The sequence below is a fragment of the Odocoileus virginianus genome, chromosome 29, assembly GCF_023699985.2.
Source record: "Odocoileus virginianus isolate 20LAN1187 ecotype Illinois chromosome 29, Ovbor_1.2, whole genome shotgun sequence".
Classification (NCBI taxonomy): Eukaryota; Metazoa; Chordata; class Mammalia; order Artiodactyla; family Cervidae; genus Odocoileus; species Odocoileus virginianus.
Genome location: NC_069702.1, coordinates 30660817 through 30676135, shown reverse-complemented (window position 1 = coordinate 30676135; position 15319 = coordinate 30660817). Strand labels below are relative to the sequence as shown.

The window sequence follows — 15319 nt, the reverse complement described above, 5'->3', positions numbered from 1 at the left end:
GCGTTAAATAATACATTAGATCAAATAGACTTCATTGATATTTATAGGACATTCTATCTGAAAGCAGCAGAATACAGTTTCTCCTCAAGTGGACACAGAACATTCTCCAAGATAAATCACATCTTGGGTCCCAAGCAAGTTTTAGTAAATTTAAGATAATTAAAATTGTATCAAGCATTTTTTCTGATCACAAAGCTAAGAGATTAAAATTCAGTTGGGGGGGGGCGAATGTAAGAAAACACAAACACATGAAGGCTAAATAGTATGTTACTAAACAAACAGTGGGTCACTGAGGAAATTTTTAAAAATCTAAGGATTAATGACAGCAAATATACAATATCACAAACATATAGGACACAGTAAAAACAGTTCTAAGAAGGGAAGTTTTAGGAATACAATCTTACCTCAGAAAATAAGAAAAATCTCAAGTAAATATCCTAACCTTAACCTGAAGAAACTAGAGAAAGAAAAATAAGCAAAACCAAAGTTAGCAGAAGGAAGTCATAATGATCAAAGCAGTAATAAGTGAAACAGAGACAAAGAAAATAGTAGCAAATTTCAATGAAACTAATATCAGGTTCTTTGAGAAAATAAGTACAATTAGCAAAACTTTAGCCAAACTCATCAAACAAAAAAGGGAGAAGGCTCAAATCAATAAAATGAGAAATGAGAAAGAAGTTACAATGCACAATACAGAAATACAAAAGAAACTAAAAGAGTACTAAAAACAACTGTTCATCAATAAAAGACAATTGCATGACATGGAAGAAATGGACAGAGTCTTAGAATACAATCTCCCAAGACTGAATCAGGAAAAAAAAAATAGAAAATATAAACAAACCAATCACAAGTATTGAAATTGAAACTGTGATTAAAAATCCTCCAACAAACAAAAGTCCAGAACCTGGTGACTTCACAGGCAAATTCTATCAAAATTTAAAGAATTAACATCTATATTTCTGAAACCTTTCCAAAAATTGCAGAGAAAAGAATATTCTGAAGTTCATTATATGAGATGACCATAACCCTGATACCAACATCAGACAAAGATATCACAAAAATAGAATATTACAGGCCAATATCACTGATTAAGATAGGTGCTAAAATCTTCAACAAAACACTAGCAATCTGAACCCAAGAATACATAAAAAGGATTGTACACTATAGTCAAGTGGGATTTATTCCACAGATGCAAGGATTGTCCAATATACACAAATCAATCGATGTGATACACAACATTAGCCAAGTGAAAGTCTCTCAGTCGTGTCTGACTCTTTGCAACTCCATGGACTCTACAGTTCATGGAATTCTCCAGGACAGAATTCTGGAGTGGTTAGCCTTTCCCTTCTCCAGGGGATCCTCCCAACCCCAGGATAGAACCCAGGTCTCTTGCATTGCAACTGGATTCTTTACCAGCTGAGCCACAAAGGAAGCCTAAGAATACTGGAGTGGGTAGCCTATCCCTTCTCCAGCGGATCTTCCTGACCCAGTAACAGAACTGGGGTCTCCTGCATTGCAGTTGGTTTCTTTACTAACTGAGCTATCAGGGAAACACATTAACAAATGCAGTAGTAAAGCCATATGATCATCTCAATTGATCCAGGAAAATCCTTTGACAAAATTCAACATACATTTATGATTAAAAAAAAAAAAAAAACCTCTGTAGAAAGTGTGCCTAGAGGAAAGTTACCTCAACAAAATAAAGGCCATATATGACTAACGTGTAGCAAACATTCTCAATGATGAAAAACAAAGCATTTCTTCTAAGACCAGAAACACGAAAAGGATGTTCCCTCTTGCCACTCTTATTCATCATAGTTTTGGAGAGAGAGTTCTTGGTGCCTCTAGCCCTTCTTTGATGCCACACCTAAGCATTGTATTTTAATGCAATTAAAAGTGCAATAATTTTATGAATTTTTTTTAGATTAAATGTTTAATGGGTATTACTTCTACAAAGCAATTTTTGAAAGTAATTTGAATATAAATATAAGAATTGTCATAATTATTTGAAACACAATTGCTTTAATAGTTTATTTTATCTAAAGCTAGGGAAAATGTGTCACTCAGTTATAACCTAGAGTGATGTCAATAAAAAATTAGTTTGCTGGAACATTATAAAGTATACCCCTAAATCTTTTACTGGATTATTAAAGCTTTAACTGTTAAGGTAAGAATCATTATTTAGGATTTCATTTAGGGTTATTTTTATTATTTAGGGTTATTAGAAGAAACATTATTTAGGTTTAATATTAGAATATATGCTCTTATTTCCAGGTTTAATTAAGACAATGTTCAAAATCATTAGTTATAAGAAAATATAGTCCCAAGACATGCTGTGAATCAAACCTATTATTTTGAATATCTTTTCCTTTATTCTCTGTCATGTTATTTGTAACTTGTTTATATGCTTCAGATTCAAAATATATATATATAAGAACAGCAAAACATGTTAAATTACATGAATGACTTAAAACCTAGGCTCAAAGCTGACTGATGCTTTAACAGTAGCATATGATTAATTTTAGTTCATTATTTAAAGAAAATACTGCAATAGGATTTTCTGTTAATAATGCTAGGTTTAAAGCAAGATAGCAATTAAATGCCCCCTTTTATCATTTGTACTTTTTCTTTAGAGCTCACTTAAGTTGAGACTAACACTATCAATTGCCTTTCCTGCATTTTGCAAGTATACTTTACGGTGATCATGGATTTTAAAATAATATCCCTGAAATAAATATTATCTGACCTTCTGTGGAATCTGGGCAAGGGCTGATGCGATCATATTAGACTTTTCTTCTGAGAGGTTTTTGATCATTGACCCCAGAGTAAACACCACGACTCCATCTTTTCCAGAGCTTTGAACAAACTCTTCGAGCTCCTGTGAAGAAAACAGTCTTTGAAATATAAAAATTTACAGTTATAATAGATGTCACACCCTTTTTTCAATGTGTCTGAATTATTAGAAAAATTATGTATTTTCATTATGTTAACCATTTCATTGTATAGTAGGAAGAAAGAAAGTGAAGTCTCTCAGTCGTGTCCGACTCTTTACAACCCCATGGACTAATGTAGCCCACCAGGCTCCTCCATCCATGGGATTCTCCAGGCAAGAATACTGGAGTGTGTTGCCATTTCCTTCTCCAGGGGATCTTCCCAACCCAGGGATCGAACCCAGGTCTCCCACATTGCAGGCAGACGCTTTAACCTCTGAGCCACCAGGGAAGTCCCAGTGTATAATAGATGACCTGAAATCCTTATTGGGTGAATTAAAATTATTGCTACTAAAGGCTCATTTATTAAAGCATATTTGAGGTATGTGTGTGTCTTTGTGCTTGTGCGTTTGTGTTTACAAATTATTGACTGCCTGTTATCTTTTGCCATTTGCTGAGCTCTTTACATGTATCATTTAACTTAGATATATGGTGATTTTATGAGATATGTATACATTTACAGATGGGAAATCTATCTCAGTAAGGTTAAGTAATTTGTACAAGTCTACACAGCAGTAGCTGGCAGAGCAAATTTCTACCTTTAAGTTAAATAGTTCAGGTGATGTGCTGTATATTTAGCCTTAGATGCTAAGATTATCTTTCACTTTTCTGATGAATCACAGTCAATACAATGATACGATTTTGGTATATTTACTTTTCTATGTTTTCTAAATTTCTATTTTCTTTTATTTTGATTATATATATATTTTTTTCATATAAGTTTCCACATACATGATTAGGAATGAGGTAGCCATGTAACATCTGACTAGACAAGTAATGTCAAAATACCTATAAAGCACACTCTGAGGATTATAGGAATATACTAGAAATATATAATTTTGAATTAAAAATAAAAACAGTATACTCAATCATACTAAAATAAAAATAAGTCTTTTCATCCTGTGTTGAAATGCTAGCAAAACTAAGCCAATTAAATAAGATAAGAAAAAAATGTGTGAGGTTTGAAATGGAAAGACAGGGAAGAAATTTATATTAAGGGGTTTCTCACATGGTTATGGAAGCTGGCAGGCAAGTTTAACCTGCAGAACAGCACATTAGGCTGGAGACTCAGAGAAGGGCCACTGCTGTAGTTTACGTCTGAAGGCGGCCTACAGGTAGAATTCAATCTTTTGTTCTTATCACATCTTCAACTAATTGGATGAGGCTTACCCACATAATGAAGAGTCATTTGTTTACTTAAGGTCCACATACTCAAAAGTTGATTTCATCTAAAAAGAGCTTCTCAGTAACTTCTAGAAAAATGTTTGTCTAAGTAGCTGGGTACCTAGCCAGGCAGGTTAACAGATAAAATTAGCCATTACACTACGTTTACAGATGATTTGACTTAAGATATAATGTTATCTTTATGTTCAATTATAGCATAGTATTGGAGAAGGAAATGGCAATCCATTCCAGTATTCTTGCCTAGAGAATCCCTTGGACAGGGGAGGTTGGTGGGCTGCTGTCCATAGGGTTGCACAGAGTCAGACACGACTGAAGTGACTTAGCATGCATGCATTCATTGGAGAAGGAACTGGCAACCCACTCCAGTATTCTTGCCTGGAGAATCCCAGGGACAGAGGAGCCTGGTGGGCTGCTGTCTATGGGGTCGCACAGAGTTAGACATGACTTAAGCGACTTAGGAAGAAAAAAAAAAGCGTAGTATTCATAAGATGCTAGGAAATATTTTATATAATACATTTTCATGTGTAATGAATAGTCTTTGAACAAGAAAAGAAAATATTGAGGACTGCTTCAATCAGATAGTAATGCATAATCCAAAATAAAGGCTACTCACCTTCTTACTGTGGTGTATAGTCTAAGAAAATAATGACCATTGAATTCTATGTCTGTTTTCTCTGTTTGGGGATCAAATATTGTTAACCATAAACCAGAAATCATTTTAAGAGATAAATACTCATAGCTGGAGAAGGGAATGGCAATTCCACTCCAGTATTCTTGCCTGGAAAATTCCACGGACAGAAGACCCTGGTGGGTTACAGTTCATGGGGTCGCAAAGAGTCAGATACAACTGAGTGACTAACACTTCACACTTCATTCATGTAGGAAAATAATAAGCACATTTAATTACCTTAGGTAGGGGTTTTGCAGGCTTGCAGTGCAGTCCTCCAACAAACTCAGTATTAGGTAAGTAAGGTTGAGGAAATTCAAAATCCCAGTAACTTCGAAACAACCACATATCAGCTTTCCCCATTATCTCACATATTGTGGTAGGTTTTCCTGAATAAAAATGAAGGATAATAGAGGGAAAGGAATCTGATATGTTAAAAGAGAGATATATCTTCACCTAATTTTCTAAGTAAATTCTTAAAGACCAATACTGAGCCTATGCAATCCATGTTAAATCAATTGGCCTTTTACCCTGAAGAATACACATAGTCAAAATATGAAAAAGTAAGCACAGATTTAAGTATGGAATAAAACCAAAAGCCTGTTGCTTTCTCTCTGTCAATGGAGTCTTTCATCTTGAGCTAAGCTTAAACCCACTCATGTGCTTCTACTAAGTACAAGAAACAGGCAGCAATCCTCAGCCTTCTGTGGTAGAGTCACACCTTCTTTTCTGGAATTCCAATTCATCTCATCCTCATTGTTCCAAAAGTCTCTGATTATGTTGAAAAACAACTTGTGCTTTACCCATCTCTTTTCTACTGTTTCCAAGTGTGCTATTACAACTAATTACGCCCTGAGTGCTTTTAATACAATTCTTAAAGTGACTGCCTCCTTTGCTATCATTAATGAAAGTTCTTATTTTACAAGATTTTTTCCTCATTGGTGAAGATATTGCACTGCAAAATAATCTGGTGGTGAAATAGTTTCTATTTTATAACAAAGCTTACCCAGCTTTTGGTGTCTTTTTGAAATATGTGCTCCATGTCACTGATTGGAGGAAACCATAGCTATCTGGTTTCTCACCACCTGACTTTTTGAATATTCTCCTTGATGTTCTAAGTGTGCTAAAGTTCTGATTAGAAAATATAAGGGATTTGAACTCCTAGGAAGATGCAGCTGCATAAGAGATCAAGGCAAATCTCAGTAAATGAGAGGTTTTATTCTGGTAACAACAATATCCAGTTTCATACTCAGCACATATCTTTAGGAAAATGTACATAGGTTTTACTTTATCATTTTTTTTTTAATTTACTTTTGAGCTAAAATACATTGAAGTTAAATGTTAACTGGGAATATTTCTGTCTAGTAGAAAATACCATCTCCCAAATTTCAATTTTATAGCTCTATAGGATATTTTTTGACCATTGTTTTGTCTAACCTAGGCTTTTATTCTAAAATTCCTTTATCCCCTTTTTATAAGATTTATAAATAGCTTCTTAATTTTTTGTAATGAATGCTGGCTTTCTTGTTTTTTCTCTCATCAATTATTTGAACATATCTATGACATGTTTTAAAGAATAATTTTATAAATTATGTGTTATATTTTTAAAATTTGAAAAACATTCTTGCAATACATAACATAATGAAGATTTTAAATTCTGAATAGCTAAATTATATCTATATATTAGAAAATTTTAACATTTATGAGAATAAAAGAAATATGTTTCTTCTATTTATCAAGTTTTTACTCTTCTTCTCAGATTATTGATATATTCCACCAAAAAATATTCTAAGTTGCTAATAACTATGGAAGAATCAGGGACAGAGTAATACCCTATCACTAAGACTTCACTCATAAAGATGTTCCTAAACTGAGTGTCAGACTGCTGGGACCAGAAGTAAACAAACAAGTTCAACCAAGTCATAGATCAATCAAGGCTTAATCCATGATCAGAAAATGTAACCTAGATGAGATTTTAAGTTATTTTTTTCTTAGTGTTGCCTTTTGTAGCTTGAACTCTCAACATGGATGTGTGATGGTTTCTGCCCACATCTTATAGGGCCATGTCTAGAGATATAAGCACCTGTTTCTGTCACAAAATGCCCAGAAGAAGTTTCAGTACAACATGTCAACCTTGATTAGGTCATATGACTTTTTTTTTTTTAACATATTGCATATTGCCAGGCAGCAGAGTTCATTAGAAGCACTCATGTTGTTTGTGAGATGCTGAAATATTTCTCAGAGGAAATATTGATTATATACTCAAAAAAGGAAGTGACTATATAAAATAAGAGATTATAGCTATAATTTCTTGACATTTTTAGTAATAAATGCAATTTTTAGTAATGATAGGGTATTAGAGATACATCTGTTAAAATTAGTAACAAGGAAAATAATAAAAGTTCATATGAAAATGAAAAAATTCCAAGTGGACAAATCATTCCTGAGAAAGAAAAACAAAGCTGTAAGGCATCACACACTTTAATTTTAAAGAATATTATAAAGCCATAGTAATCAAAACAATATATAGGTTTAAAAACAGTCACCAGGTCTGTTGGAAGAGAAGCAAAAGCCCAAAGATAAACTCATGCATATTTAGTCAATTAGATTTCACAAGGGAGCCAAAAATATTCAATGAACTTACTCCACTACAAAATTATATTAAAATGGATCAGGCTTAAATATAAGACCTAAAACCATAAAATTCCTCAAAGAAAACAATGGGAAATAATTCTTGACATTCATCATGGCAGTGAATTTAAATATGACACCTAAAAAAATAAAAAAATAAATATGACACCTAAAGTATAAGCAACAAAATTATAAATGAACAAGTGGAACTGCTCACAACTAGAAGTTACTGCACACTGCACAGAAAAAAAGAAAAATGATCAACAAAAGAAGAAGGCAGCCTATGAATAGAGAAAAATTTTGCAAAGCATAAGTTTGTGTATGTGTTGTTATTGTTGTTCAATCACTCACTCATGTATGGCTCTTGGCGACACCATCAACTGCAGCACACCAGGCTTCCCAGTCCTTCACCATCTCCTGGAACTGACTCAAACTCATGTCCACTGAATTTGGTTGGTGATGCCATCCAACCATCTCATCTTCTGTGGTTCCCATTTCCTCCTGCCTTCAATCTTTCCCAGCATCAGGGTCTTTTCTAAGGAGTTGGCTCTTCATGTTTAGGTGGCCAAAGCATTGGGACTTCAGTTTCAGCATCAGTCTTTTCAATGAATATTCAGGATTGATTTCCTTTAGGATTGACGGGTTGAATCTTCTTGCAGTCTAAGGGACTCTCAAGAATCTCCTCCAACACCACAGTTCAAAAGCATCAATTCTTCGGCACTCAGCCTCCTTTATGGTCCAACTCTTGCATCCATACATAGCTATTGGAAAAACCATAAATTTGACTATATGGACCTTTGTTGCCAAAGCAATGTCTCTGCTTTTTAATATGCTGTCTAGGTTGGTCATAGCTTTTCTTTTAATTTCATGGCTGCTGTCACCATCTGCAGTGATTTTGGAGCCCAAGAAAATATGGTCTCTTACTGTTTTCATTTTTTGCCCATCTATTTCCATGAAATGATGGAACTGCCATGATCTTTGTTTTTGAATGTTGAGTTTTAAGCCAGTCTTTTGATTCTCCTCTCTCACCTTCAATAAGTGACTCTTTAGTTCCTCTTTGATTTCTGCCATAAGGGTGTTGTCATCTGCATTTCTGAGGTTATTGACATTTCTCCCAGAAGTCTTGATTCCAGCTTGTGCTTCATGCAGACTGTTATTTCACATGATGTACCCTGCATATAAGTTAATTAAGCAAGGTGACAATGTACAGCCTTGATGGACTCCTTTCCCAATTTGGAACCAGTCTGTTGTTCCATGTCCAGTTCTAACTGTTGCTTCTTGACCTGCATACAAGATTCTCAGGAGGTAGGTAAGGTGGACTAGTGTTCACTTTCTTGAAGAATTTTCCAATTTGTTGTGATCCACACAGTCAAAGGCTTTGGCGTAGTCAATAAAACAGATGTAGATGTTTTTCTGGAATTCTTTTACTTTTCTAGGATCTAGCAGATTTTAACAATTTCTGCTGGATCTCTGGTTCCTCTTCCTTTTCTAAATCCAGCTTGAACATCTGGAAGTCATTGGTTCATGTACTGTTGAAGTCTAGCTTGGAGAATTTTCAGCATTACTGTACTAGCCTGTGAAATGAGTGGAAGTGAGCAGTATTTTGAGCATTCTTTGGCATTGCCTTTCTTTGGGTTTTGAATGAAAACTGGCCTTTTCCAGTCCTGTGGCCACTGCTGAGTTTTCCAAATTTGCAGGCATATTGAGTACAGCACTTTCACTGCATCATCTTTTAGAGTTTAAACTAGCTCAACTGGAATTCCATCACCTCCACTAGCTTTGCCAATAGTGATGCTTCCTAAGGCCCACTTGATTTTTCATTTCAGCATGTCTGGCTGTAGGTGAGTGATCACACCATAGAGGTTATCTAGGTCATGGAGATCTTTTTTGTATAGTTCCTTTGGGTATTTTTGCCACCTCTTCCTAATATCTTCTGCTACTGTTAGGTCCATACAATTTCTGTCCTTTTTTGTGCCCATCTTTGCATGAAACATTCCCTTGGTATCTCTAATTTTCTTGAAGAGATCTCTAGCCATTCCCATTCTATTGTTGTCCTCTATTTCTTTGTGTAGATCACTTAGTAGGAGTTTCTTATCTTTTACTTATATTCCTTAGAACTCTGTATTCAGATAGGTATATCTTTCATTCTCTCCTTTGCCTTTTGCTTTTGTTTTCTCACCTAGGTGTTACCATCTAAAATATAGGGAGAACTCACAAAATTCAATAACACAAAAACAAATAATTCCTTAAAAAATTAGCTGAAGATCTGAATAAACATTTTTTGAGGAAAAGATTCAAATAGTTAATAAGAATATGAAATGAAGCTCAACGTTACTAGTTACCAAGAGAATCAAAGCAAAGCTACAAGGAAGTAACATCTTGTACCTGTTATGATGACGATCATCAAGATGCTAAGAGACAACAAATGTTGGTGAGTAGGTAGTGGAAAGAGACAACTTTACACTGTTAATGCAAATGTAAATCAGTATAGCCAATATGGAAAATGTGATGGTGATTCCTCATAATTTAAAAATAAAGCTATCATATGATCCAAAATTTCCACTTCTGGATATAATATTAAAAAAAGAATAAAGCAAAACAAACAAGCAAACAAACAAACAAAAACAAACGGCTGCACTCTCAGGCTCATTGAAGCATTATTTACAAATTTACAATAGCCAAAAACATGGAAACAAATTAGGTGTTTATAAATAGGTGAATGGAAAAAGAAAATGTGATGAGAGAGGGAGTGGAATGTTATTAAGTCATGAGTAACAAGGAAAACTTGCCATTTACATCAACATGGATGGACTTTGAGGATATTATGTTAAGTGAAGTAAGACAGGGAAATAGATCACTTATATGTGGAATCTAAAGAGAAAACAAAACAAAAACTAAAACAAGCTACAGACACTGAGAAGATTGGTGGTTGCCAGATGCTAGGGTTGGAGCATGGTCACAACAGGTAGGTGAAGGTGGTCAAATGATACAAAGTTCCAGTTCTAAAGTAAGTAATTAGGGAGTGTAATTTACAGGCTGGTGACTCTAGTCACTAATACCATATTATGTTTGAAAGGTACTAAGAAAGTATATATTAAGAGTTCTCAAGTAAAAACCATTTGTATTTATGTGTAGTGATGGATATTATCTAGAGTTATTGTGGTGGTTATTTCACAATATGTACAAATGTCTAATCATTTTGTTGTATACCTCTGTTGGAACAAAATTATTTTAAAGCAGGACAGAAAATTTTTGCATAAAAATTTCTCTGCCAGTTGAGGCAGTCCCCATTTTAGTCTGCAATGTGCTTCTGCATTAAACATTAACTAGATCCCCTTAGAAGACACAGGAAAGCTTGCTTACAAAAAAGAAACATTTTCCTCCTTGCACTAGCAAGGTAACTCCTTAGGAGGTAACATTCCTTCCTTAACCTCTTCAGTGGTCACAATGACCCACTACTCATTTTTTAAGACTACATAAACTGGCAATCAAATGTTGTGATGTATAACCCTTTCTCTCAAAAACTTATATGACAGTTCTTTAACTTCTAATGGGCAGAACATCCCTCAGAGATTCCTGACAGATTTTCTCCAGGGTCATAATCCTCAGATTGGCTCAAATGAAGTTGTCCCTTTCTTTCATAGGTTGACTATTGATTAACAGTTTTGTCACCAACTGCAACTAATACAATGTTACATGCTAATAATACCTTAAAAAAAAAAAAATCTATCTGAAAGTGAAAGTCTCTCAGTCGTGTCCAAATCTTTGCGACCCCATGGACTATACAGTCCATGGAATTCTCCAGGCCAGAATACTGGAGTGGGTATCCTGTCCCTTCTCCAGGGGATCTCAAAAAATCTAGCTAAAGAATATAAGAAAGATTCTGCTTTCTCAAGGGTAATTTAGCCTTATGCAAAACGTTCTTAACATAATCACATAATCACCTTAACATAATAAAAAACAAATTATTCAAAAGGAAAATAGAAGGGGTAAATGGACTTGATAAAATAGAGAAAAATTTTGTGCTTAGTGTCAAAAGTCACTGCTGCTGCTGCTGCTAAGTCGCTTCAGTAGCGTCCGACTCTGTGCGACCCCAGAGATGGCAGCCCACCAGGCTCCCCTCTCCCTGGGATTCTCCAGGCAAGAACACTGGAGTGGGTTGCCATTTCCTTCTCCAAAAGTACTAGTTGACCTCTAATGCAATTTTAAATAGAACAACAAGAACAAAGCACTGAGGTGAATTTAAAAAAAATTATAAATATGATCCTTCAGGAAAAAAAAAGAAAGAAAACTTCCTGTTTTAACACTTTCGGTTCAGTTCAGTTCAGTTCAGTCGATCAATTGTGTCTGACTCTTCCCATGAACCACAGCATACCAGGCCTCCCTGTCCATCACCAGCTCCCGGAGTGCACCCAAACTCTTGTCCTTTGTATCGGTGATGCCATCCAACCATCTCATCCTCTGTCTTCTCCTTCTCCTCCTGCCCTCAATCTTTCCCAGCATCAGGGTCTTTTCAAATGAGTAAGGTCTCCACATCAAGTGGCCAAAGTATTGGAGTTTCAGCTTCAACATCATTCCCTCCAATGAACACCCGGGTCTAATCTCCTTTAGGATGGACTCCTTTAGGATGGATCTCACACCTTAGAAGATAAGATAAAATGAAACCAAGCTACATTATTTATTTTCTATTTTCATGCTTACAACATTGCAAACCTGGTGACCAAGTAACCATTCCTTCACAAAACACAAATATAAAGCCTCAGAAGGTTCAAATTAATCAGAAAGAAAGCAGTCTACTTAAGAACAGAAGTGAAAATCAGAAAACTAATGCAAGATTAGAGAAATCAAGCACACTATCCGATTTGAGTTCTCCAGACACTCCAAAATATTATGTATGAGTATAGAGAATATTCCTCCTTGGATATATTATCAGTATTTAATCATATAACACAAATCCATAAAAAAGAGTGTTATTATTTTTTTAAATTCAAAACAGTGTAGCCACAGTAGCTTGGATCTTCTTCACCTAAAATACCTTTTTTGAGTGTTCATACAGTCAGATAAATAACTACATTTTTCATAGTATATAAGAATAATAACTAGATACACATTTCTCTTACCTAAAACTTTGCTGTAATATTCATCCCATTCTGGAAATACATAATATGAATATATCACATCATTCACTGTATACAGTAACCAGTTCTCCAGCCTCTGTATAAAAGTCATGTTGTCTGTCAGTCTTGATGTGATACCAGGAACGTATGAAGATGGCATAGGAAGCCCAGCACACAGTCTTTCAATGATATTGCCATAGAAAACCCGAAAAGTGTATATAAATGGAATATTCATGAGTTCAGCCACCAATTCCCCACAAAATATTAAAGGGTCGGCAATACAGACATCGAACTTGGCTGCCTGTAGTCTGCTGAGTAACTCCTTGTTTGTGACAGCACTGTCACACACTCTTTTGAAAGTTAATAAAAATTTTCTACCTATGTTTGCCAATTTTATTTGCATTTCCCACCATGAGAATTTTGACACATCAAAAGAAGCTTCATAGAGAATGGTTTTGAGCTCTTCCATGAAAGTTTCTTTAGTTACCAAAAGCTGGAGGATCTCCACATTATAGGGAACCTTGGTATGACCAATCAGAAGACTTTGTGAAGGTACCAGGACAGTTATCTCATGCCCACAATGGTGAAGTTCTTCTAGAATCACTTGTAAATTAATCCAATGACTAAAATCCACAGGCCATACAAGAACTTTGCCCGTCCTTCCAGAGTCAAGGAGACATAGCTGCAGCATGAAAAGCACGCAGAAGCCTTTCACGGTCTTCATGGTTACCTCTTGCCTGAATTAAATCTGGGTTTAAATCAAGTGCATGAAACTCACAATCCAAAGATCTCTCCTTAACTTTCTCAATCAATTCATAGTAGGTTGGGCTGAACTTTGACTTGTGTACTTTGCATTATGGATTAAAATGAAAAACAACTTCTTTGATGGGAAAAAAAAAAAAAAAAAAACTCTATAAACTCAACCCCGCAGTCAAAAGCATCACTTCTTCATGTTCAGCTTTCTTTATAGTCCAGCTCTCTCACCCATACATGACTACTGGAAAACCCATAGCTTTGACTAGATGGACCTATGTTGGCAAAGTAATGCCTCTGTTTTTTAATATGTTCTCTAGGTTGGTCATAGCTTTTCTTCCAAAGAGTAAGCATCTTTTGGTTTCATGGCTGCAGTCACCAACTGCAGTGATCTTGGAGCCCAGAAAAATAGTCTGTCACTGTTTCCATTGTCTCCCCATCTATTTGCCATGAAGTGATGGGACAGGATGCCATGATCTTTGTTTTTTGAATGTTGAGTTTTAAGCCAACTTTTTCACTCTCCTCTTTCACTTTCATCAGGAGGCTCTTCAGTTGCTCTTCGCTTTTGGCCATAAAGGTGGTGTCATCTGCATATCTGAGGTTATTAATATTTCTCCCAGAAATCTTGATTCCATCTTGTGCTTCTTCCAGCCTGGCATTTCACATGATGTACTCTGCATATAAGTTAAATAAGCTGGATGATAATATATAATCTTCATGTGCTCCTTTCCCAATTTGGAGCCAGTCCATTGTTCCATGTCTGGCTGTAACTGTTATTTCTTGACCTGCATACAGATTTCTCAGGAGGCCAGTAAGGTGGTAAGGTGGTCTGGTGTTTTCCACAGTTTCTTGTGATGCACAAAGTCAAAGGCTTTGGAGTAGTCAGTAAAGCAGATTTTTTTGGGGGGAACTGTCCTGCCTTTTCTATGATCCATTGGATGTGAGCAACTTGACCTCTGGTTCCTCTGTGTTTTCTAAATCCATCTTTAACATCAGGAAGCTCTCATTTCACATGCTATTGAAGCCTCACTCAGAGAATGTTGAGCAATACTTTGCAAGCTTGTGAGCTGAGTGCAGTTGTGTGGTGGATTGTACTTTGGCATTGCCTTTCTTGGGGATTCAAATGAAAGCTGACCTTTTCCAGTCTGGTGACCACTGCTGTTTTCCATATTTGCTGGCATATTGAGTGCCACACATTAACAGCATCATCTTTTAGAATTTGAAGTAGCTCAACTGGAATTCCATCACCTTCACTAGCTTTGTTCATAGTGATGCTTCCTAAGGCCCACTTGACTTCACACTCCAGGTTGTCTGGCTCTAGGTGAGTGATCACACCATCGAGGTTATTTGAATCATTCAGATTTTTTTTTTTTTTTTGTATAGTTCTTCTGCGTATTCTTGCCACTTTTTCTTAATATCTTCTGCTTTTGTTAGGTCCATACCATTTCTGCCCTTTATTGTGCCCATCTTTGCATGAAATATTCCCTTGGTATCTCTAATTTTCTTGAAGAGGTCTCTAGTCTTTCCTCTTCTGTTGTTTTCTTCTATTTCTTTGCATTGTTCACCTAGGAAGAAAAGCTTTCTTTTCTTTCCTTGCTATTCTTTGGAATTCTGCATTCAGTTAGATATATCTTTCCTTTTCTCCTTTGCCTGTCAATTCTCTTTTTTTCTCAGCTATTTGTAAGGTCTCCTCAGAAAACCATTTTGCTTTTTTGCATTTCCTTTTCTTGGGGATGATCTTGATCACTGTCTCCTGTACAATTTCATGAACCTCCATCTAAAGTTCTCCAGACACTCTGTTTATCAGATCTAATACCATGAATCTATTTGTCACTTCCACTGTATAATAGTAAAGGATTTGTTTTAGGTCATACCTAAAACAATGGTGTAGTGGTTTTCCCTACTTTCTTCAATTTAAGTCTGAATTTCGCAATAAGGAGTTGGTGATCTGAGCCACAATCAGCTTCCAGTCTTGT

The 15319-nt window shown here is 35.6% G+C and overlaps 1 protein-coding gene across 5 annotated transcripts in view; it reads right to left on the bottom strand.

The window, feature by feature from the left end:
* Positions 1 to 15319, bottom strand: part of LOC110124514 (UDP-glucuronosyltransferase 2B17-like) — a 72692-nt gene that overhangs the window by 19234 nt on the left and 38139 nt on the right. For 2 of the 5 annotated variants that reach the window (XM_070458328.1, XM_070458329.1), the window contains 3 exons: positions 7825 to 12113; positions 5083 to 5231; positions 2747 to 2878 (listed from right to left, as the gene is read on the bottom strand). In XM_070458328.1, coding sequence (XP_070314429.1) covers positions 2747 to 2878; positions 5083 to 5231; positions 7825 to 7828 — 285 coding nt within the window. In that variant the 5' untranslated portion in view covers positions 7829 to 12113. Of the gene's footprint in view, positions 1 to 2746; positions 2879 to 5082; positions 5232 to 7824; positions 12114 to 12593; positions 14714 to 15319 lie in introns of those variants that run through there. The other 3 variants (XM_070458331.1, XM_070458330.1, XM_070458327.1) reach the window with 2 other exon arrangements.